The sequence below is a fragment of the Hoplias malabaricus genome, chromosome 10, assembly GCF_029633855.1.
Source record: "Hoplias malabaricus isolate fHopMal1 chromosome 10, fHopMal1.hap1, whole genome shotgun sequence".
In the NCBI taxonomy this organism is placed as follows: domain Eukaryota; kingdom Metazoa; phylum Chordata; class Actinopteri; order Characiformes; family Erythrinidae; genus Hoplias; species Hoplias malabaricus.
The window spans coordinates 7,823,882-7,849,267 of NC_089809.1; the positions used below are offsets into that span (position 1 = coordinate 7,823,882).

Consider the following 25,386-nt stretch of genomic DNA (forward strand, 5'->3'; position numbering starts at 1 on the left):
TCCCAGCTGGTTGTGATAGGACTGGAAAACTACGAAGTCCCCCGCGTCCCGAATGAGCTCGTAACTTCGGGATGGTGAACATCAATCATTCAACAGACGTTTGGCTCCTAGGGCCTTGCCCTGCAGCTGATGTCAGTCATGTGAAATCTGGAGACCGCTCTGGACTTAAGAGGAAGTCAACAGCAGCTGGAACCAACATCTAATAGACCACTGCAGGCACTGAAGGCAGCATCGCGGCTCCGAGAGTTTCTAGTGCCATGTCATATATCCGGGATTATAAGGAATATTTTTATGGTCAGTGGGAGCTCTGAGACCCATTAAATGCCAATGTGCTCCTCCGCTGGTATGTCGTATCGACCTGTGTGCTGGGGCAAGGAGGCGCATCCAAGCCGACAGCACTGCCCTGTTCCAGAGTAATGAAAGGAGTCTAGTTTGCTTTGCAGCTGCTGCCTGTAGAATACGAGTCAGAGAAATAAGTCATGCAGGCTTTATGAGAAAACACATTCCAAAATGTATCCCACTGTCACACAATATGCATGTGAAGGGTTCAAAACATAGCAGGACTTTCAATAATAATGAAATTTCAATTAATACATTATTCAAACACAATCTAATTGTTTTGCTTTAATTTAGATGTTAGTTTATTATTGATCTACTCTTCTAATATTTCCCTTTATGGTGCACCATGGCTCATCTGTTTGATCCTTTTGGTATTTTGATCAAAGCATGTCACAGACGTTTCCAGGAAACCTGGAAAGGAGTACAGTATGCCCATTTTAAAACTAGAACATACAATAAAATCGTCAGCCCTGGACCAAATTTTGACCTGTACATTCGTCTGTTTTCATTCTACTGAGCTCCACTCTGGTCTGGGGACTCACAGTCCTGCACAAGTACCAATGTTACCTGCCCCAGCTCATCAGCTGCTTCTCAAGCCCTTCATACATAGGGCTAGGTGTATTAGGGGAGGAAACACAAGACATTTTGTAGGGAATTGGATTGAGAAAACACCAAAATAAAGCTGTAATCGCATCATGTGAAACATTAGTAAGAAAGGAACTTCATATGAAAGCAACAGCACAGTGTTCAAACAGACAACAGGTTGACCAGAATGCCTTGTCTTACCCTGACTGTGTAGGAGACCCCGGTGGAGCTGACCACGTTGTCCGAGTGCAGCCATCCTCGACTGGGCTTGTTGACGAAGGAGCCGTGGCGAGTCCACTCATCTCCGCCCAGCTGGCCCCCTTCCACACGGGCCCTCCGCGATGCCCCACCCAGCCGGTTCATGTCCTGTGGAGGGCGAGGAGGGGGAGAGGGAGCGGTTAGAGAGGGGAGAGGAGGACCGGGAGTAGAAGAGCTGGCCGGTGCCTCCTGCAGCTCCCGAGGTGTGGCGACCTGCTCGGCCCGACCGGCGGCTTTCAGGCTGGGCAGCAGGGTGGTCGACATTCCCAGCCTCAGGGACACCATCCTGGGGAAGAAGGAGCACAGCGTGGTGGGGCTGTTCTCGGCCGCCCGTGGGGAAGAAGCGGGCGGGAGGATGGGGGCGAGGGAGGAGGAGGACAGGGAAGAAGCAATGCCCGGAGGAGTGAGGGGGGTTAGAGGAGCAGAGGAAGGCAGAGATGGATTGGAGGCCGTGTCATCGGTGGAGCTGAAAGACTCGCTCCTGAAGGGGGCGTATTTCGTTTTGGGGACCAGCTCCATTTTGATGTGTCCGTCACGATAAGCAGTGTTTTTTTATATTCTTTTGAGCTCTCTCCAAGTGTCTCTTTCAAAAAAGTCACAAATCGCTCTTGTCTTTTCTGTTACAGTCCTCTGCCTCTCTCCATCTACGGTTCCCTTCATCGTACGAGAGAGGGATGACAGTGCCCTGACAGCTCAGCTTATAAACATCGGAGGAACCAAAAAGGTAAAAGACGGGGAAGACAGAGGAAAAAAATAGCGAGAGAGAGAGACAGTGAGAAAGTGAGAGAGAGAGAGATTGTGTTTGTAAAAAATGGAACCGACTGGGTCTCTTATTAAATACATAAACACACACACACTTTGACATCAGTGTCGTCACACAGTGAATATTTATAGCTGTGTGAGGGTGTTTGCATCGGATCTTAACCTGCATAGACGTAATTACAGTTTACACCTTTGTATTAGGACGATTACAGAGCACCTTACGCTCTACACAAGAACCTCACAATGATTGTCTTCTAAATACCTGTTTGTTGGTGTGTGTTAATTGCCTTCAAAGTTATGTTACAATGTGAAAAAGCTCAGGAAAATCTTTGATATCTGGAGCATGGTCGTGTTTTTGTTTGCGTGTGCTGGGCTCCACTCTAGTAGTTCTTGTCTGACAGAGTCCCATAAAAAGCCTATTAGCTGCAGCTGAGGCTAAGAGAAGAGGCTTCCAGCGGACAGACAGATCAATATAGAAAGGAGAGGGAGAGGGAGAGAGAGAGAGAGAGAGAGAGAGAGAGAGAGAGAAAAAATGGATGGAGAGTTGATCACTTAACGAAAAACAGAGCTGTTCGACTCAGTGAGGATTAGAGAGAACATCAACCTCCACACGACAAGAACAAGGATCAGAAGGTCCCACTGATCCAAGTACAACACGATCCTCCACTATGCTTTAAGGTTTAAAACTAAGTCCTGGGTAAATGTACTGTTCAAATATAACACAGTCCTGATGAAAGCTTTTAAAGACAGAACAAAAAAAAAAAAAAGATCCCCAGATCAAGACCGCAGAAAGCACCAAGTCCGGTCTGGATCCGACACACTCAGCCGACCTCCCCCCCCACTCCACCTTTCTCTCGCACCTTCTCTTTCACTCCCTTTCCTTCTTCCTCCAAATGATTCTGGGTCCCCTGTCCTCCAGCTGTATCCTCTCTCTCTCCCTCTCCTCCTCCTCCTCCCTCCTCTTCCAGATCACCTCCGGCGGTGCTTCCCTCCCTCCTTCCGTGCTCTTTCCCTTGCCTCGATCCCCCTCTCTATCCCTCCTCTCCTGGAATCCCTCCCTGAGCCTCCAGACGGTGTACTGGGCCCTGCTCTTCCTCTCCTCCTCCTCCCGCTCCCGCTCCCTCTCCCTCTCTCGCTCTCTCTCGATCACGCTCGCTCTCTTCTTCCAGATGATCTCTCTCTCCCCCGCTCCCCCTCCCACGTCTTCTTTCCCGTTCTCCAGGCTGCCTCGTTTGTCCGGCCTTCCTCTTATGTTCACTTTCCCGATCGCACCTTGGCGTCGCCGAGGAGCGAAAAACTTGACAACCAAGGCCAAGAAGTGTAAATACAAACCTTATTTTACATAGGTAGATTAAGATATTATATACTGATGCATACAGATCTATGACAGACTTAGAAAAAAATGTTGTAACAGAGCCCTGAAACTTCAGTTGTCAGTGTTCTAGAAATAAGATGTAAATACACCTGTATAAAAGAGAAACGTTGAGCACCATTTGTGGAACCTCCCAGGCTGAATAAGTGAGGCCTAGAAGTAATCTCGCACCACGAGGACCCGAGTTAATAGTATCATGCGCTTTAATAACGGATAAACAGTCCGGCTCTATAACCACTGTGCTCCCACAAGAACGACAAGTGCCAACTCGTCAGGCTAACAATAATGAGACCTGATTGGCTGCGTCTGAAGTTCCGCCCTCTGAGATCTGGAACGAGGGGGGGCTCATTAAAGGCTGACCGGAAAATCAATCACTCCCTCATTACTCTAAGTGACACCTTGGACCCGAGGGCAGTCCCATCAGATAAAGCAGGGCTTAATAAATCAGTTTCCTGAGAGAAAAGCCACCCCAAAAGCAGCTTGACTTAGCAAGCCCATACGTCCCGAACGTGAGCAACTTGACAAAGCCTCGTCAAGAGAAACAGCCTGAAATGGCACAGAACAGTCTTCGCATGAGAACGCATCTACCCTCTGATCCCACCATGGGCATTACCATAATCTCCGAAGCACTTTCAGTGACTGTGACAGCGTCCGCACTTCGGAACTCTGTTGGCAGGAGCGTCCGACTCTCATCCTCAGAGACTTTCGCTGCATATTTGTTTTTCCGTCGGCATAGAGAGGTGTTGAGCAGCTGCTTTGATCGTCAAATGCATCAACAAGAAATTCGTCAGATTGTTCTAACAGCACCAATGGCTATACTCAGAAAACTCGGAGCGGAGCTAGTTAGCAAAGTCACGGCAGACGCCCCCGTCAAAGTCAGATCAAAGTCTTTAGGCCCGCTGTGCCTACTGCTGTACACACTGGAGGCCTGGGCCTACCTTCTTTCGCACTTTAGGACCGAAACTCTGCTATTCAGTGTCTATTCAGTGCAGCTCCAAAGAGATCCAAGAGTAAGTGCAAGAGGTTACAGAACTCGATAAAATGCACCAGTGATTATAAGAACATGGCACAGAATATGAATCAGTGATCAGTGAAGTGGTTTCAGAGTGTGAGCTGTACCTGCACACCACCTTCCCTTTCCTACTCGAAAAAAAAGGGATGTGTGCCTGTGCAATCAAACAGCATTCAAACACCAGCACAAACAGTTCTCAGTGTTGGGATTGAAGGAATCATGGCACACAGAGCACAGTGTTTGGGAGAAAACAGTGCAAGAAACATTTATTAACAGTACGGTGAACCAAGCCTTGAGCAGGGTCAAACCACGGCAGCTCAGATGTAGCACCTGTTCGTCAAGAATATGGCAAAATCCCTGTTTGGAAAGCATGGATCATTCCAGGATTGAGAGAACAAGAAAGCTGTCGGTTAAGAAGCTCACTGTGGCTGCCGTTTTGAGTATGAAGGTGAAGACCCCGTTAAATGCTGTCAAACCAAAGGCAAGTAGGTTACAAGTGTCTGTATAAAGACTGTGAGTGTAAAAGTTCAAGAAGTACATAACAGACATGGGTGGGGAAAAGGTCTGTTGGACTTTACGGCGAGTCCACACGGCCCGTTTGAGCGAACATCAGGTTAATGGTCATAAAGTTAATAAAGTTTGTTAAGTCTTTACAAACTTCTGCTTGGATATTTGCAGTTGGCAGATGAAAAATAGCACGCTATGGCTGGCGCTCCAGTAGAGGAGGTCGGAACCTGAGTTTAACTACGACACAATCAACCAGCGTCTATCACACATACAGATGGAATATGTATAATGGGAGCTAAGACAAAAAACTAGATTCTACTATGTGATGATTCCAGCGGAGATGGCGTAAATCCACTGCAAAGTCCGTAGCACTGACTTTAGATTAATTCTAATTTGCACGTGATGCTAAGAAAAGAAGTGTCAATTCGTACAAAACTTATAAAGAGAGAAGAAAAAGAGCACCATGAATCCTGACGAATCCTGGCTTACCTTGAAGGAACGTCTCTGACCTAAGCTGCGCCGAAGAAGCACGTCCTCAAAAGTTCAGTTCGCGGCAAGTTGCGAAAGGACGGTAGTACTTCGCCAAAGCCAGGTTGTTGCCATGGCGATAGACTGCGGAGCAGAATCCTGCCAGACTGAATCTTGATGGAACCCAAACAAAAGGCAACAACGAGTCCCACCAACACGAAAGCAGCCGGCTCTACTCTCGGCCAATCAGCGCGCACCGAGAGTCTTGTCGAGAATCAATAGTCTGCTGAACACGCCGCTGCGAGACAGCAAAGTTCTGCTCTCGTCTCCTCTGCCATAAAGCTGAGCAATGCTGACATCTCGACGTGGAGAGCTTCAGACTGCATCGCCTTACAGAGCAAAGAGAGACAAAGACTCACCCTCAAAAGCACGGTTAGTGCATCAAGCCAAAGAGCAAATCAAACATTGATCAAAATCTGACAAACGCACATGCACTCTTCCGAATAAAAGCAAAACACTCACTAAAAAGGATGTGCCTTAAGCACTTGACCTAAAGGAAAAGCTCTTTGCCACAGATTTTTAAGTTTTGCATACTAGGAACCTGATTGTTTTCTGCATATACAACTATTAGGTAACAACTATAGAAAAAAACAGACTGACTCCTGGTCAATACGAGTGAATAATGGCGTAAAGAATTTACATCTACATGTGTTCTCGCTCTCACTTTAGTTCTAATCACTTCTGGTGGTCAATAAGACAAAGTAAAGGCAAGAAGTCCATCACAGAGTCTGTCAAATTAAGGAAATACACAAATACAAAAAGACAGCATCGTTATCTTCAACAATGTGGTAAAAAATAAAAAATATTTTCCACGTTCATATTCGTGTCAAATTTTAAGAGGTGCCTTGTCTTGTTCCATCTCTCTTTCTCTCTCTCTCTCTCCCCTCGTTCTCTCCCTCACTTCCCTTAGAGAGTAAAAAGCATGGTCTCGCTTTTATCCATTGACTGGATAAAATTACAAAGTCATGGCCGGGCTCTGCTTCCTCTCTCCTTCACATGCGGATCCCGCTCTTCCTTCCCTCTCCTCTGGAACGCTGAGACGAACGGCCGGGGCGATCTGCCTTTGTTCTCCTCTCCTGCCCCCGCTCGCTCTTTCATCCTCCTCTTCTCTCCACCTCCGGCTGCATTTGAGGAGCTAGCGGTGCAGCCAACTGTCCTCTATACGCCTCCCTGTCTAGCGCCGTCTCTCTCTCTCTCTCTCTCTCTCTCTCTCTCTCTCTCTCTCACTGATGCCACCGCTGATTCCTGTTTCCACCTCCCTGCCTCTCCCCCCACTTTTCCGTCTCTCGCTGTCTCCTTGCAGTGTCAGTCATTTATGCATTCATAAAAAGGGCTGCATATTAAAAGCAAATTGTGCTTATGTTTTGGGAATTGATTGCCACATAGTGTTTGCATTGGTGTACTCTTGACTCAGGCTGGTGAAAGGGATGGGTTTGAAACTAGTATTTCATTGTATACTTTATTCTGATCATTTAGTTTAGTATCATTTAGTATTGTTTAGATTCATTAATACCCTCTGATTTCAACGGCTAACAAGCCTTACTTAAACGCATCATACAACCATTGGGACTCCCTCTGACCATAGCTTAGCCACTGACCAACAGGCTGATAAATCACCTACACTACACTATCATAGGTGTGACTAGCTCAACATATTAGTATGTATTAGTGATATTTTTACCTTAAAATCACAGCTTCAAATCCATTGTGATGCTTCACTGATACGTAAGAGACAGAATAGAGCTTCTGTCATTGCTTCTCCAGGCTCAGCAAAACAGAAGCTGCACTATTGCTTTTGAAGGAGGGTAGGAAAACACTTTTGACTTCAGGACAGTGCTGTAAAAGTGAATTACACTCTGCAACTGTAAGGGGGAGCCCATGACGTTACTTTAAATATCTATCCAAACTAGGGTATCTAAGTAAACTCCTTGCTAACTACGGCTGTTAGCTTGATAGAACCGGACAGGTTAAGTGTCCCGTTCAAGCACCATACCCACAGAGACAATGTAATGGTCAATATAATGGCCAGTGTTTCTGCTATTGTCAATCAATTTCTGCTGCTTGAGAATGTCAAGAAATCCCAATTAAAATCTTTTGCCCAGGGCTTTTAATTTGAAAGGATGGCTGCATGGAGAGGAGAGAACGGAGAATGGTATATACAACTTAGTAACCTTACGTTTGATAGGTTCTACAGTCATAAAAAATAATTGAGCTGTAACGTAAAGCCCGTTGAACTTTAGCTGTGACACGCCGCAACCCTAGAGTATGAAAAGCCCACTTGTAATCAGGGATCTCCCTGTTGTGATGTCACAGGAGGCCGGACAACAACCCTGAGCCATTACTGCATAAAACGGCACAGGGAAACAGAAGCAAGAGACTTGGGGCTTGGTACATGGCAGGACTGGTGGAGATACTTAACCACGGTCCTTTTAAAAACACCAAGTCCAACACACACAACAACACAAATACAAAATTCCCCTGTAGTGGCTATCACTCCAGAAGTGGAGGATGAGGAGAAAAAGGCTGGACCATGAGGCTGTGATGTCTCATTAGAAGCCCTGCGCCTGGTTGACTCACCTAGAAGCACAGAGCAGAGGTTCCTCCTGCAATTTCAAAGCTGAAATCCTGTTTTTGTCGGCGAACGTTCTCGTATTAAGCTTTTGTAATTCAGACATGTGATTCAGATATTAACACATAGTGCCTTATCAACCATCAACAGCATGACGCAACTGAGTGGGTCACGGCTGGTTGTGACAGAACCCATATAACACGTTCTTTAAGCTTCTTTTATCGGACATCTCAGAATATTATTTCCTGGCTTTAGGGGTCCAAGGTGTTAAATTGGGGTCAATGCAGCCTGACTCTGAGCTCTGTTCAGCTTCTCTGTGCCCCACGTGAATTTTGAAAGAACTACATAAGACTGTAGTGAGAGGAAGGCAGCCAGTCTTCTGATAAACTACGACTAAGGTTAATTTACCTCAGTTAACGCTACTGTCCCAGCCCTGTGCAGCTCGTATTTCTCAGCTGCCAGTTTGTGAAGAGGTAGTAAACACGACGAACGTGAATCTGGTGTTTACCGGCTCTCCCCGCCTTTTGACTTTCACCTGTGGGGCGGAGGGAGGAGCTGCCTTAGAGGAAACACTGATGACAGTAGACATAAAAATAAAGATATAAATGTCATGATGGGGGTCAGGGATAAAGCGGAGTAGATGGATGTCGCTGTTGCTGGCTTTAATGGAAAGAACTGACAAGTGCAAAGGAAACGTGAACTCTCCTCCCTTGGTAAACTACGTGCTGCAAAGACAAAGGAAGTCTCGTGGAGGATGAGTTCATTCTTTTTCCTTCCTCACTCTCATTTTTTTGCATTTCCTACTCTCTGGTTTTTCCTCCCCTCTAACCTCACATGACCTCCTCTTCCAGACGACTCGGCACATATCGAGTGCTGCCAATTTAAGCATAAAGCGACAGTCACTTCCTGCGACTGGGAGGTAACTTAAGGTGAAAGGCATCATTTAGCTTTCGTCACCTTCTGAAACAATTCCAAGGTTAAGTGAAGGAAACGCTCCACCTCAGCCTGGTTAGAGTGTCTGCGCACACGTGCACGCAGTCCACCGTATTGGATTAGCCACGCGCCAGCGTCCGTCAGTTTAGATAAGCGACCTAAATATCGGACGGGCTGACAACAAAGCAGCGCTGAACTACAATTCCCAGGGTGCACCGCGGGAGAGCCCTTTTCACATAGAGGACACGGGAACGCGCACACGGCTGCCAGTTTGGGGCATGGGGACGTCATGTCAGGTTTCATCTGGATCTTTTAGCCAGTCACTGAGGCGTGCTGAAATGTCAGTCAAGGGTGCCAAGAGGGAAACAAAAACAGTGAGACTAAATGCAGATGCATCATGGTTCCTTGCTTCAGGGCAGGGACCCAGCACAGAGAAAGAGAGAGAGAGAGAGACAGAGTGTGTGTGTGTGTGTGTGTGTGTGTGTGGTGGGAAAACAAGCTATGATCAGACAACAATAGGCCGCACAATCTTAGTCACCACATTCAAAACAGTACATAAACATTAGCTCACTTGCAGTAAAACATGTGACTACGTTTGAGACACATACAAATATGAAGATGAAGTAAGTGCCTCTTAAAAATTAAGGTGGCACAAAGAGGACATTGAGCAAAGCAACAGAAGAACCACTGTAGGTTTCCCCTGAGAGATCACTGATTGTGCTCATTCTTTCACAGGTTATAAAAACACTCACCAAACGTAAGGGTTGTGTATCAATGGACAGGCTGTAAACTTTATTTCTGTGTGTGGGAAGATTTTTTTAAAAGATCTACCGTAATATAAAGATCGGTTGAAGTTGGCCGTGGATAATATGGAAGAATATTTTCCTGATACATAATTAGCATCATGATATTTGAGGTTTGAGAAGTTGGATCAGTTTAATATTCATGATTTAAGATAAATATCTATCTTTACAGGTCAGACTTAATTTACACAATACACTTTTGACTTCTGTGTTTTTGGTTGATATAAGTCTGACCTGTAAAATAATAATAATAATAATAATAATAATATCCAAAAAGCTAGGGTAAGTATGAGTTCCACTGTCTGGAACTGGGATGAAAACAGAACCAAACCCAAGTCCGATCAGTGTTTTAGAGATTTTGAGGATTGCTAAGCGTTGAGCATTTCCCACCGAGATATTTTCTCAAGACTGGGCTGTTGCGTGATAAAGGGCTCCAAGAAAGATAGGAGACTTCCTATTCCTCAGAAGAGGCACAAGTAGTCGCTGACCTTCCAAGTTTAGACTTGGCCAGGAGGCAGAAAAGGGATTAAGTGGGAAAAAGGAAAAACTGGAGGAAAGATTCTCCAAACAAGACCAGAGGAACCCAACCCCAAAGCCAGAAAGTCCAAGGCTAGGATCTAGAGACTAGACTGATGAACCAAGCACACATGAACCCACAGATCCTTATAACAAAAGAAGGTAGGAAACAAAAGACAACTCTGGAATGAGGCTCCAACTTTGCGAGACTTCTGACGGCTTTCCCTCCACCTGGTGCATGCAGGAGTGTGTGTCTGGGCATCGAGGCTGATGCTTTCTCTGGTGTAATCTAATAGCGAGCTGGCCGCAGTGTGTCTGCGATGGCTTATGAGGCCCAACTTTAACAGGAAGTGACTCAGAGGAGTTGAGAGCCACACTTTATGATAAATTGTAGCCCGTGATGACCTACATTCTCAACTCCCCACAGAATGTTAACATGTGCAATGCGCAAAGCTGTGTGTGTGTGTGTGTGTGTGTGTAGTTTCAGAGAAGAGTCTGTAGTGCTGATATGCACAAAAATGTACTTGCTCTTGGCCGGCTCAGAGGCTCGACTGGTTCCCCTCTGGTGACCCATTTTGCCTAATTCTACACGACTTGCTGATGTTCCTTTCATAGAAATTTGTTCTCTTAAATTAGGAAAAGTGACTGAAGCTGACTGCACAGAAGTCACACGCCGAGCTATAGAGCAAATAAAACGCTCAAAATCTGAAGGAAGGGTGGGAAGCAAGTTTGCATTTACCTTCTCTCCAATCCAGAAACTAAGATCAATAAGTTCCAGCTTCTTGGTCTAAATCTGGTGTTCAAACAATAGCATCTAAGGTTGGGTATCTATTTGACGTTTGGAAAAGATTGGAAAACAACACTGCTGCTTTTTTAGCTGTGTTTCGCAGATTTTATGACGCAGCAACAACGTTTTTTAAATCAACTTTAAACTAAGCTTGGAGGTTTTACCTTTGACTCGAGACATTCTACAGCCATGGTTGCCCACCCTCCTCCTGGATGTGTCCCCCACCCAAACCTAACAGCAAAGCCACTAATCCGGCCAAGCTATGACTTCTGATGAAGCTGGAGCAGATCTCCAAGACTAGGGTTGGCGACTTCTATTCCAGAGCAATTATCCATGGGAGACTGCGCACTGCTGGAAATGTCCCACACATAATGCCTTGTTCCTTTTATGTACTGCCAAAATTTTGGTGCTTTAAAGTCCAATCTTACTGATCTTTGCGGTGAGGTGTATTTATAGTCACTACTCCAGCCTCCTTGTACATTCACCCCTATTTGTTTTCATAATGGCTAAATCCGAGCTCACGGAGAGTTAAAAAAGCATGCTTGTGTTTTCAAATTTGCAGGTGTGCAGAGAGGAGACTTTCATTTTCCTTCTGAAAAAGCAGTGGGCAGAGCAGGAAAGTGACTAGCATCTTTTTTAACAAGAATTTAAGCTGGTTCCTTATTTTAATTCAATTCCTAAGTGGTTACTGCCACATCATTTAAGATGGAATAAAAAAATAGTGAAAAGCTAATTTCAGACTAATTTTGGCTAATTATAGTCACGTTTTTTCAATGTATCTAATAAATATTATTTTTATTGTTTTGATGATCAAAGGTCAGTGATGATTTGAGGCCTACTCTTAAAAATAAAGATGCTACAAAGGGTTCTTTCAGCGATGTCATAGAAGAACCCCTTCTGGTTCAATAAAGAACCATTGTCACTAATACATTTTAAATTGGTAAAGAACGTTTACATCATGTGAAGTTCCTTTAAAAGGTTCTTCACACACCCACACACCCACATCTCTTTAACAAACATGGTTCTTTATGGAAGCAGAGGTGGTTCTTCAGTGGCATTGCTCAAAGAACCCTTTGGAGCATTTTTAAAAGTATAAACTGCTTTATACTGGAGTTAAACTCATGCTCAAGAGTCTATATCATTTACTTACAGCTCTGTCACTGACTAATGGAATTAAATGTTATAAAACTGAAAAAAATGCTTGCTAGCAGGCAGCAATAGTTAGACATCTGTTTGTTTTCACCGTGACTTATAACTGAAACTGTCTTTTTTTTGCCTCAAATTTATGTAATGTATTGAACATTTCTAAGCTTTAAAGGTAAACACAACAGCTTCAGATGTGGCGCGTGGAGAAATAAATAAGCTTATACCAGCAAGAGGCAGCAATGTTCACCTTGGCAGAATGCCAAGTTGTTGTACGAAGTTAGCCTTCAAGCCTTGGCTTGAGCAAACCAGCCATAAGAGATTAACGCAAGAATAAACCGATGAGTTCTGAGAGTTGGCTAAAAAAAAATATCAGCCTCTATGCCACAGGAAGTGTGTAAATGTGTGTGTGTGTGTGTGTGAAAATCTTACCACATACTCCATTGGACAACACTCTGCTTTTGTGTACCTGTTTCCCTAGAAACACCACAAAGCGCACACAGACTTGCATTAGCATTAACACACACAATTACACATGGATCAAAACCACCCAATCATAGGCTTTACACCAAAAGCAAGCAAAAAGAGGTTTTACCTTTCCTTAGCATAAAGCTATAAAGCTAACCCAGGCTGCCTTCCTGCTGTTTTACATCTAGATGCTTGTCACGTTAGTAAACAAAGCAGCTAGGCTCGACCTGTCTTGTTGTCTCCGCCTACCTTAGCTTACCTACCTAGACCAGGTCGCTATCAGTCACAAACCAAAGTATAAAGGAACTTCTCAGGCTTGAACCACACCATCATTTATAGGATTAACAGGGGCACCAGAATGTAGTCTATATACACACTAAATTAAAATTAAATACTGTCCTCCCTAATTTTTTTTTTTACCTGAGTAGAACCAAAAAAAAAGCAGCAGTTCAAAACTACATTCACCAATCTGACATAACCACAAAATGGCTGCCTTATTTCTACACACATTATTCACTATATTAAACTGACTGGCCACATAGGTGCACTTTGTAGTTCTACAATTACTGACTGTAGTCCATATGTTGCTCTGCATACTTTGTTAGCTCCCTTCCACTGTTTTTTTCTGTAATCATGACCCCTACAGGACCTCCACAGTGCAGGTATCATTATTACATGTACCCAACTCTGCAGGGAAGCTCCCCTAAGATTTTCCCCCTAATTGAGTAAGGTATATAAGGCATGTAAACCATTTTAGATTATTATGTCTATGCAACATCTTTTAACTAAAACAAATACAGATTAAATTTGAGCCTTCAGGGCTGTGAGAGCAGCATTGTATTAGCCATTCAAGTGCAAAAGGAATTACTACAGCCACTCCTCTCACTAGCACCTGGTTCACGTGTGAAAAAAGCCTCCTCTGACAAAAGGCAAGGCTCAGGTGTGTGGCGCACAGGTGCGTCTAACCAGCGTCATGCTTCTATGTCCTGCTTGTACGTTCAGCCTGCAATTGAAGGGGCACTTTGTCCAAACTATGACCTCATCCTCACCTGTAAACAAGCCTATGCACCTGTAGTGATGCTACATTTGTCTCTAAAACAAGACGTTCCAGTTTGAGGACAAGGAAAACTTCTGATGATGTATTGTGAAGGTGGGATGTTTGCCTGTTCTTGCTTGTTATCTTCAAGAACAGATAGCATCTCTGTATTTATTAGCCTCTACCTGGCTACCCTGGCCATCAGGATTTGTTTGTTATTCCCAGTGGGCTTATGACTTATTTGCAAAATGCATGCTGTTTGTATATCAGTGAAGGAAGTAAACACAATATGGATGCAAATTTGACACTTCGAAATTCAAACCAGGGATGAATAGCATACCGATGCAATTAGTACGTAATGGTTCTTTTGCTGCGTCACAGTGCTGTCAGTTGAAAGCTATGTTTGTGTGATATCTGTGGCCCAAGCCTCCAAAGGCTGGATACAGCTTGTGCCAATAGGTACTCAGGGCTGGAACCAAGAAGTATCGCCAGGGTGAGTCTTCAGCAAGTTCCAGAATCACTGTTCTTTTGTGTGTATTGTATGAACACTGAAAAACATCAGAGCATCCGTTTGGATTTCAGGTTTAAGGAGATTTTCCCCATGCAATGACCCTGACGATGTTATCTTTGTTGACCTATAGCTGCAGTCCTTATGTATGCATGTGTGACTGACGTGGTCATGCTCAGACACACCATGGAATGAGAGGAATGGCCAGACATGAGGGGGATGGGTACTTGGGCCCCAGCTTGCCTGCCTAGTTCTGTCTTTCTGTCTCTCACACACACATGCACAAAGAGTAATAAGAACACGTTCCAGCCTGTAAGCTCGGTCAGAGCTTTAATACGAGCTTCCCGGAATAGTGCAGTTTCAACAGACGGTTACCCACAGCAACACTTCGGGAATGCTTTGTGCTCCTTAGGCAATAGTGTATTCTTTCACTCAGCCCAGCACACCATCATACACCGGCGACGGCACGCTCTTTTATACGCTTCCAGACGGTATGCGAGGTTCCTGCGAGTCTGCACACTCCATACACAGCTAGAGCTGAAAGACAGACAGCCATTCTAACAGTCCAAAAAAAAAGTCTCAATAGCAGTTGAGGAGCACAAAGACATTTGCTATTTTCTGGTGTAGAGCAGAATTACCACAGCAGGAGATATTAAACTAGTGCTGCCACAAATAGACCAAATTTCATGGCATTGCAATTATACTGCTACCTACACTATATGGTCAAAAGTTTGCTCAACCAACAATTCTTTTCAAATGAAGAGTATTCATAGAGAGTCTGTCCCACTTTGCTGCAGTAACAGTTTATACTTTCTTACATAAGTTATAAGAGCATTTCTGATAAGACTTGGGCTGTGTTCCAATTTTGGACTTCATACTAAATCTATACAGTGTATATTTTTGTAGTTGTAGTTCTCTATGTAGTTTATACAGTGTAGTAACCTTCAAAAAGAGAGCTTGGCAGGCTAGTACACAAAATATTAACATACTACACCGTTTCAGGACGTCTTCAGGACGTGATACTTAGCCGATCATACCAAGCAGCAGCTAAAACACTGTCTGCCTGTCTTAATTAATTTATTTTTGCTCCCTTTACACTGCATAGTGCACAGTATATGTCATAAAATAAAGGTTTCTGTGCTAAAATAGTGCATTTATATTTGATATAATGCACTGTTTGCTCATTCATTCATTCATTATCTGTAACTCTTATCCAGTTCAGGGTCGCGGTGGGTCCAGGGCCTACCTGAAATCATTGGGCGCAAGGCAGGAATACACCCTGGAGGGGGCATGCACTGTTTGTGAGTAGTAATATTAGTTTGTATCTGTGCAATGTGTAGGGCAAAATTTGGGACAGAACCTCATTATCATTTCACATTGAATAGAGGGACAATAGTGTCCATCTTTATTCTAAAAAAAGAATCCATTTCTGAGTATGTAATCGTAAACACTTGTAAATAGAATACATAATACATGCTCAACTGCTAGTTACAATAAGTACTAACTGCGCAATTGGGACACGACTTTCAGTCATGAACGCATTAGTGAGCTCGACAACCCTTTGGATGAACCTTTTAAAACAGCCTTGTGTAGTTCCACACTCCAGTCTGACAGGCAGCTCTGAGGTGCCCTGTGTGTCTCAGCAAAATGTTGGCTGTGAGTAGAGGGACATCCAGCATAGTCTGCATAGTTTATTCTTTTCTGCGCTCTGTAATAGCAGGGTTGGAGGGAGGAGAGTGTTGGGCAAGAACTAGGCCGAGGTGGCCTGCTCTACGCACCATCTGTGTGGATGGAATTCAAGACATCCGACTGAGCACATTCATTACATATTCACTCTAGTGTGGGCATCTGAGCCAGTGAAGGGGAGACGAATGCAAATCTGCACAAACCACAGAGGTGGGAGGTGAGCTTTCGTGCTTTGGCAAAGACTCTCTGAACAAGCCTACACCGTTTAACAGTTTCTGAACTGAGAGTTTGACAAACTTCTGGTTCTGAGTGAGGTGAGTTTGGGGGCACTTTCAATACACTTTCCAAAAACGGAAACAGTGGATCATATATTAAACTGTATGCTTGATATTCCCCTTGCTCATTTCTGGGTAGACTTTGCTAATCACCTTCTGTGTACCATTCTCTAATCTATATACATCACATTTCAATGATCACGCTAAATCAACCTATCAGGGTACGATATGAGAGAGAGAGCGGGGGTAATTCCAGGCTCAATCTTCAGAATATTACCAGTTTGAGACCCAGCAGAGCACAATTAGCTTTGCTTTCTGTGTGTGTGTAATGACCCCTTCCCTCCCCTCAGGAGGCAACAAAGGGACAGCCATTGCCAGCGTCTGTCAGCTGATGTGAAAGACCTAAATAGTTGGTGCTCTCCTCAAGTGCGTGGGGCTGTCCAGTGATGGGACAAAGTGTTTCAAAGGAAGCATGTTTGTCCTCACCACCCACGGCCTGCTTGGTGGGGCACAGTGTGTGAACTTAAAACTGGAATCAGATATAAGAAAGGCTGGATGAATATTCGGCAGCATTTGGGAGATAAAAATCGTGTGCATGTTTACTCCTAACCCTAAAACTCAAGTTGATCGCTAAGGCTTACTTTGCAAAAGAATGCTCACAATATAATCAAGATTCAGAGAACGTTTCCTTACTATGTGCTAGCTCTCTTGTATTTTTGTGCACTAGAAAAAAAGCACTTGTGTCTGTATGCAGCTCCGTGGTTTGGCCTGAGCCGACCAATGGCGTCTGCAGGTATTTGGACAATTGAATGCTGAAAAGTACGAAAAGAGATGAGGATGTTGCTCTATTTCTGCTCCATTGGTGGATAATATTGATTTGTTTTTCCTGTTACAGTTACATTACTCAAGTTGGAACTGACTCCAAATTCACGAGACTAACTGCATGAAAGTAAACCCAGACCAAAAGTGCTACAAAACAAAAACAGCTTGAGTTCCAAATGAGTTTCTGTGTAATTAAAACTTACAGAAAACTTCAGCAATGTACAAGCTACAGTCGTTTTCTTACAAAAAAAAAATTATCATTCCACCTTAAAACACTTGGAGCTTCTGAATGAACACAAACACAGGGGTTTTATTTTACTGCATTCAGCAGAATCTCCTACCTTGCCTTTAACAATTTGAGGCAGTTGGTAGATTATAAGCTTCCACCACCTGTAAGCTACATTAGCCTCTTAGAAGCAGTGCAAACTAAAGAAGAAAACCTCATGATATATTTAAGCAATAGGACACTAAATTCCATTTTGCGTCAAGCTATTGCAAGAATGGAATGGACAATGGACTTTCTACTTGCTCAATATCTGCAGCCACCTCTGCAGTTAAACGTTATCCCAGCCTCCTGCCACTCCTGCGGAAAATCCAGATTCCCAGACAGGCCACAGCACAGCATTAATTCCTGCAGATCATTAACCAGGTCCTAACCCCTGTGCTATATCTGATGACAATACAGGCACTTCCTCTCGTACATGAGAAGTCGGGAATGTGCAAGTAGAGCATCATTCAACTGTTGCACTTCAAACAGTCTGAGCTTTTAAATGTGGCTATGGGTTTCTCGTCTGTCTTTGTGGTTTCACCTTTGCAAAGAAACTTCTATCAAGAAAGAAAATCCTCTGTTGTTCATGTGGGGCTGTGCTGTGTGTTCTGGCACACACACACACACACACACACACATACACACACACAAACACCTGACCTGTGTGAGCAAATTGCCTTCTCATTAGCATAACCAAAGTTTCTCATCACTCCAGCAGACCCATGAAGTAATGTGCAAAACTAAGAAAACAAGAACCAAGACCATTACTTACCAATAGATATTTAAGTATGGGGCTTTTGGATTTGTTCAGATCTAGTCCGGTTTAATTGGACGGTTATTGTGAATACTGGACTTCCTCAAGGAGAGGTTAGGAAATGCTTCATGTCACAATTTATAATAAGGTGTAAAAGAATGTAAAATGGCATCAGTGGGTGCAAAAATACTGGATCACTGGATTACTCCATTTGGGATGGTTTTAAGAGAGATTTAGAAATAATTCTGTGGAACAGATTTAGTTCCTGTTCATGCACCAAATTTTGAACTGTTTGGAATATTTCCACCAACATACAAAAATTCCAGAACGAGACAAAATTCATTCCCGGCTCAAATACAAAATAAATAATAGGTTCTACTGCCCAAGCCATGACAACATCTATGGGTGTGTTAAGCTAACGAAGCTCAAGAAAGAGCACAGAGCCTCAAATAAAGCATTATAGTGTAGTGTAGCTAGACAGGGTCATTTCCAGTCTGTTATATTGTATGCTATATATGTCCTTGATGGTGTGCTGGATTATACATAAGCGAACTTGATGTGTCTTGTTCTTTTCGTTTTAAAACAGGAAAACGGTTTGCTATTTGAATTCTTATTTGAAAAACAAATTGCAAGGTCATTAAAAACAGTAAAATATTACTTCATCTGTTTGTTTTCCAGGGCTGTGGTCAGCGTGACTTGAGGTGTGTTCACTCTAGGCTATTTTTCTCCACTGTTCTCACTGTTCACAAACTCAGCTAAACAAATCGAATAACGAGAATACTACAGGGACTCAACAACCCCCATTGATGTATCCTTGGTTCCTATCAGAACTGGTGCAAACGTGGGCAAGTCCACAAGATAGCACCAAGGCTCTAACAATCCTGAATTTAACCGGTTTAAAAGCCCAAAGTATTTGGTTGAAAAGGACTATGGGAGGATTTGATGGTAAGTCAGGTACTGAGGCTGAAGGACTAGTTCGGGATCAAAAAAACAAATGATTTTGATGCTGTACTCTTACTCCAACAAACAAAGCTCCAATGCTCCACAGTGCAGAGGGTGCTTTATGTAGTTGCACAGAAACACACAGAACACTGTTGAATACTGTGGAGGAGCAGCACAGCTATTTAAAGGGCTGTCTAAAATCCTTCTGACAGTATTTACCATGTTTCTCAGTTATTGCAAATCTTGAAACCTCAACAGGATTTGACAAACAGGAAGTGAGTAGAGGGGTAAAGACTTAAGAGTGTTTATCATGTTCAGTAAGTGGACAGCAGATTAACATTCAGTAGGTTAGAGCACAAACATGTGAGCTTTCTATTTTAAGCCCTCAGCACCGCCACATCATGTCCCAAAATACAGTCCCTTTCCCTTTCTGCCTCAGCAGAGAAAAGTCAACATTTAAACACAAAATGCTCCCTCTAGGATTGGCCTTTCTTAGGTCTTTATGAAACAGCTATGTAATGAAAATAAAGTTTCATATCCCTGAAGCAGTGACTTCCTTAAGACTTGCATTTAATATGTTCTTTACCGTGTTCTGCAGCCTTAAAAACGGTAATTCAAATGTAGGCATCTATCAGTGTTCCATCACTAAATTACCCAGAATGCAACACACAAATATGCCATACAACTATTGGGAATTTGGGAATCCTGCCACAGTGATTAAGAAATCTAGATGCTAGCCTGGTTTTCTTAAAACTACTTTCATCACTAGAGATTTCAGTTTGGCTATTGCAGAGCCATATGGTGCCGGTGCATGTTTCAGTTTTACAGTTAGTCTTTTTAACAAAGACACATCTTTGGTCAGGAAAATACTGCAGGATTTTCCAAAAGAACGAAAATAATAATAATAATAAGTAGTTCAAGTCTTTCTTGTTACAGATTTCATCATCATGCTTCACCAGTACAATCTTATTATTTAAAAATGTGAAATGACCACACCATTAGGAACGTGACCAACTAAGACTTGCTTTTGACTGGGTCTGATAATGTGTATGATATAACACTTTATTTTTACACATTTTCATGATACTGGGTGTGTTTTACTGTATATTTCACAATGCAGATGTAGTGACTATTTGTAATATATTTAAGGATGACAACAATTATTGTCAGCACTATGAATATCATTACATTTTTCACATAGTGTACCATGCTAAATCGAATTACACAAATACAATAATGCACCCTTGAAAAGAAACATGCACTTGGCCAGGGAGTAAAGCTGAACCCTCTAAAGCAGTTATATCGCCATAAAATAATAAACTATATTCAAGAAAGTGACTAAATAATTAGGTGTTCATTTCGTCATTTCGTACTAAGGCCAACTGAGTGCCATCTGCTCCACACCTATCACTTTATTGTTATTTCTTATGAGTTTAAAACATGTGATGTATTGTCTTTTTTTTTTTAGCATACACTCCCACGTCTGCCTCGGAATTGTGGAACTATTAAGGACTCTTCAATAACAATAAAATACCATCAAATCTGCACCTCTACTAACAGTTAAGACTTAAGGGTAAGATCCGTAGCAAGTAGATCATTACAGAAAAAGAATGAAACACCCAGCTCTGAGCTGGAGAATAACTGACAGGTTCCAAACAAAACAGGACACAGCGAGTTAACTCCTCAACTGCTCAACCTGCAGTCTTTTAAAGCACATGGACTCTGGAGGTTTCAGGAAAAAAGTCTGAAACGTCAGGCTCTGTTTATCTTTCCATCTCCCTTTCCTCCTTCTGATAAACTACGTCTTAAACATTTAACTCGCCTTGTTCCACCGTTATTGGGACGGTGCTAATGTCATTTTTTGACTGAACGCCGTATTAGGCATCTGTAGTGCAGAATGGTGGAGTGTAAAAATACTTTACTTCTTTATTTAATTTAATTTCGCTTTGTAATGTTCACCTTGTGATGTTTGATTCTGATGTGGAAATGCAGAGACTGACAACATGTGAAAGACAAGCCACAAGCAACTTTACACTAACACACACACACACACTAACTCTGCCTGTCTTCTCACCTTACAGAGTAATAACTCACATCTGACTAAAATGCTAATATACATATATCAAAGAATGTATAGATTTTTTTGTTCGTAGGTATAAAAACTGCAACACTTTCTTCAAATATGTAGCTGTTCAAATGTAGCACAAAGAGATAAAACGCTGTAAAACACTGAGGCAGCAAACTTAAGGCTAAGTTCACATTACCACACTGAAGTGAAGTTTTGCGCTAATGTTTCAGTCAAATCAGATGTGAGTCACTTTCAAATGTGGTCTTGGATCAAATACATATCAGATTTGTGAGCACGCGGCATGAATCTGAATGGTCAGATCAGATTACATGTGTAGTTTTGCCTGTACACATGCGTCTAGATCTTTCACCTCTGCCAGCAGCGCTCACCAGGAGAAACTGCGTCCCAAATATCGCCATATTCCCTACATAGTGCACTTCACAGATTATATAAACTACTACACAGACAGGGACTAGTTCGACTGGAATATGTGAAACTTAAAGCCGATTATAAACAATTTTGTAAAACTTTTGAAATGCAACCCCATTTTGGGGTTCAGCTGATTTCTCTGCACAACTGTAAAAGCCAACAGGCTTTTTTTTCCACCTTCTCTTCTTCTAATGTACATTTGAGGAGCTGTTTGCTGTTCTCCCAGGCAAAATCTGACGCACACATGAGCACTAATGCGTCCGTTTGTCCAGGTTTAATACAATGATTCGCCTCACAAATATGTTTTTGGTGATGAAGCAGACGACTTGCATAAACGTACCAACGTGTGTGTGCTTGCCATTTCAAAGACAGATTCATTCACATTAAAGACAGATATGTGCCACTTTTTGTCAAGACTTTAGGGGGTGAGTGATTTAACCCTAAAATATTATCAGTGTATTTCAGCGTATTTTGGCGATAACGATGTTCTTGGTGATGTAACAAATTATTAAAAAAGATACTTTTATTAATTTCAAGAACACACTATTGCAACAAAATAAATGTTGTATTATTATTATTAATAAATTATATATATATTTAATTTAATATATTAATTACATAATGTTTTTATTAAATCTATTTATTTTATTACAATTTTATAAATTCAGAAGTAACAAAAATAAATGTGTAAACATTTGCATGTACTGTAAACAACAGAAACTCTAAAGCATTTTAGTTGTGTGTGATTAGTTCTGTTTCCCCACTTTTGTTGTTACATGCTTCTTTCAAACCTTACTATTACAGTGGTTTTGTTGTATATCTGATATTTTGTAACCAAACCGCCTCCACACGACTGAAATCACTCCCCTTTTGGAGCAAATTCTTCCACTGAAGAGCAACTTTCAACTGTACGGTGACTAAGCTATATTTATATTATCACGATATAATCTATACTCTCATATATTATATGATGATTATATAGATATTGTCATGAATGACACAAAACAAAATAAATCTGAATTCATGACTGAGGCTAACAATATGAACGTAGCTCAGTGTTCACTGTTTGAAAACGGAGCGTAAAAAATTGCACAAACAAACATTCAACAAGGCATTGATTTACAGAGAATGTCCAGCTTGTTAATAAAACCACACAATCAGCTTTCTCGTAAACGGGAAAAGCACTTTTTTTTTAACATCGCTTGTCATCAGAGACTAAAATACAGACGCTGAGAAGACAGAATTTATTCTTTAATATCATATGATATATAGAAAAGGTCAGGTTCACAGACCGTTGTTCCTTGATTTACAGTGAAGATAAAAACATAGCCCTAGACTACAATTATTTCCTGTCTGAAAATCTGCCCCTTGGAGTTGTTCTCATGAGGGCGGTGGTTGCTGGCGGTTCAACAAAGTGTGAAACTGACTAACCTTTAAGACTGACACTGTACAGTTTTTACAACAGAACAGTGAACATCAAATACACCAAGCCTTAAGTGCAAATCAAATACCTAAATCTTTAAGATCTACATTTCATCAAATGATTTACTGGTACATTCATATTAGTGCTGGGCGATATGAGCGCAAATCAATATCACGATTAATTCTACATTGTCCCACGCTTACGATTAATGAACGATTATTCTGCTTTTGTATTTTTAAACCTCATTGTTCAGTGACGAGGCTTGTACTGTAAAAAGCTGGGATATTTTTTCTAATTATTGCTGGGAGCTTGTTGCTCTCGTTTCTCAAGTCGCTCTGTCGGTCTCTGCGTTTAGGTTGCTTCCATGTGACAGACAGGGGGCAGAACCACGTGACTACAGTTAGGTAGCGTGGTTTTTAAGGTACAGTACATGAACACACAGTGGGAACATAACAGAATACAAATAATCGATATAGACAAGATTATGTCCATTAGAAGTTCTGAATGTCGATTTCGATTAATTTCTGATTAATTGCCCCAGCCCTATTTAGTTTAGTAATTAGTACTCCCCCAAATTCCACTCAAACATCCAATCTTTTCATGGCATTTGCTGTCCATTAAAAATGTTATTAAGATAGTACATGAAAATATAAATAAATAAATAAATAAATAAATATAAAAAACATCTGCAACATTAGAAGTCACTTCCACTTTCTTCTTCTCATGTTCCACGTAATCCAAAACACATTCAGTGATGTTGGGTCCTGGCCTGTGGCCAGTGGGTTTTCTGAGAACTTTAATTTACAGACATTCTTCTTTTTTCGTTTCCTTTTCTCAGTAAGGGTATTTTGGCAGCACCACATCCCTATTAGACCAACAGCAAATATCTACTTGCAGTGGGCTTGAGGATATGACCTGATGAAAGGGTACAGCTGGATTTTCTCCTGTCTCTTACTCTTTATCTTATGGGGACAGCTGAGGAGCTCAGCCAGGTCTGGCATTGTTTCGTGTGGTCATATTTTCTACATATCTTCTAATACTTAAAACCTTTAAATCCTTTAAAACTTTCCACACATTGTTTTGGAAACTTCAGATATCCTGACTGGTCAGCTATATTTGGGATAAGGGGGGAGAGAGAAAAAAAATGCAGCCACTGCTTTACAAAAGATCCTCACATCCTTAGAGAGGAAGGGAGGTCATTTCACACTCCTGACCCTGCAATCCTGAACTGACCTTTAGGAGAAGGCCGCTGCGTACGTGTGGATCAGCTGGAAGACTGTCTATCAGGAATAATGTGAGTGAGCTGAGTGTGTGTCGTCAAGATTCTCTCATACAGACACTTTATATGGGTAAATAGAAGCAAAGATAATGATCCTCAACATCCTCTCAAGCCTAAAAAAGTTCATATATGTGAAGGCAAAAAACAGACAAAGCCACATTACATGACACACCGGATCTTTGATCTTTTTGAGAAGGCAGAACTCACAAAAAACCAAACAACCCACTTGCAGGCGAAGAATAGCTTTGCACCTCTTTGCACCTCTGGGCCTCAAAGCGATACGGTGGAAGTCTTTTGCAGGAAATGCCTCGCCACCACCTATTCTGCAGTAAAACAGGAGCTATCAATGGGTGAGAAAGACAGGAAGAGCAGGGAGAAAAAGAACAAGAGAGGCTTTGTGCGTCCATACACTCCATGAGACGTAGAGAGTGTATACGTGCATCCTTTTACATCACTTTGTACCCAACTGACTGCAATGTTTAACAGCAAGTGTTACTTTATATTTAACTGACCGTTACCTGACCACATTATCAGCATGTGGGCTTTGCATTGTTGTGCAAATTAAGCTTCCTCTTGTGGACTGCGAATTAATGACTCTCACATATAAACAGTCCCTTGCTGACTGCAACTTAATTAAAGATAGAATTAAGAGCTAACGCATATTGATATTCCTGATACAGCGCTTAATCCGTTTACAGGTTGCAGGTGCAGAGCTATGGCCATGCATTAGATTTGCTGTGTGCGCACATTTTTCACGCCCAACCACATCTCTTTAGTGGTTTAAAGAAGCGAGTGACATTTCGAACCGGCTGCTTCAGTAGGCGTAAGTGTAGCCCACAGTTATATCTAAAGATCTAGACCAAAAACAAAGCTGTGTGTAAAGCAAACAAGCTACGTTTCACACTTGGGGGCCATCTTAATGCTTATGTTAATACGGGCAAATGAAGAGGTGTACTACACTGACCTGTCATGACAGCCATTTTGTGTGGTAGATATACTCTCCCGTGATAAATGATATTATTGTCATTTTAAGACCAATTTATGCCACTGATATAATGAAAATATAATAGCATAATAATAATGCAGTTACACCCCTTTAAAAGAAATTTTGGCAAAAACACAGTTATTAAGACTTATATTCAGACTTCAGTGGTGAAATATAGTTTTCAAACAAACTGACCAAATGTCTCCAGAGACAGAGACCAGAGAAAACACAGGAACAGAACAGAGCAGGTGGCTAAAATATTAGTGATCTTCATTTTTATGTAAACAAGCACAACGGACGATATATGAAGCCAACAAAAAAACTACTGA

At 42.2% G+C, this 25,386-nt stretch overlaps 1 protein-coding gene across 4 annotated transcripts in view; it reads right to left on the bottom strand.

The window, feature by feature from the left end:
* Positions 1–25,386, bottom strand: part of shc1 (SHC (Src homology 2 domain containing) transforming protein 1) — a 57,247-nt gene that overhangs the window by 23,454 nt on the left and 8,407 nt on the right. For 2 of the 4 annotated variants that reach the window (XM_066682665.1, XM_066682664.1), the window contains exon 1: positions 1,126–2,904. In XM_066682665.1, coding sequence (XP_066538762.1) covers positions 1,126–1,701 — 576 coding nt within the window. In that variant the 5' untranslated portion in view covers positions 1,702–2,904. Of the gene's footprint in view, positions 1–1,125; positions 2,905–12,546; positions 12,592–25,386 lie in introns of those variants that run through there. The other 2 variants (XM_066682666.1, XM_066682667.1) reach the window with 2 other exon arrangements.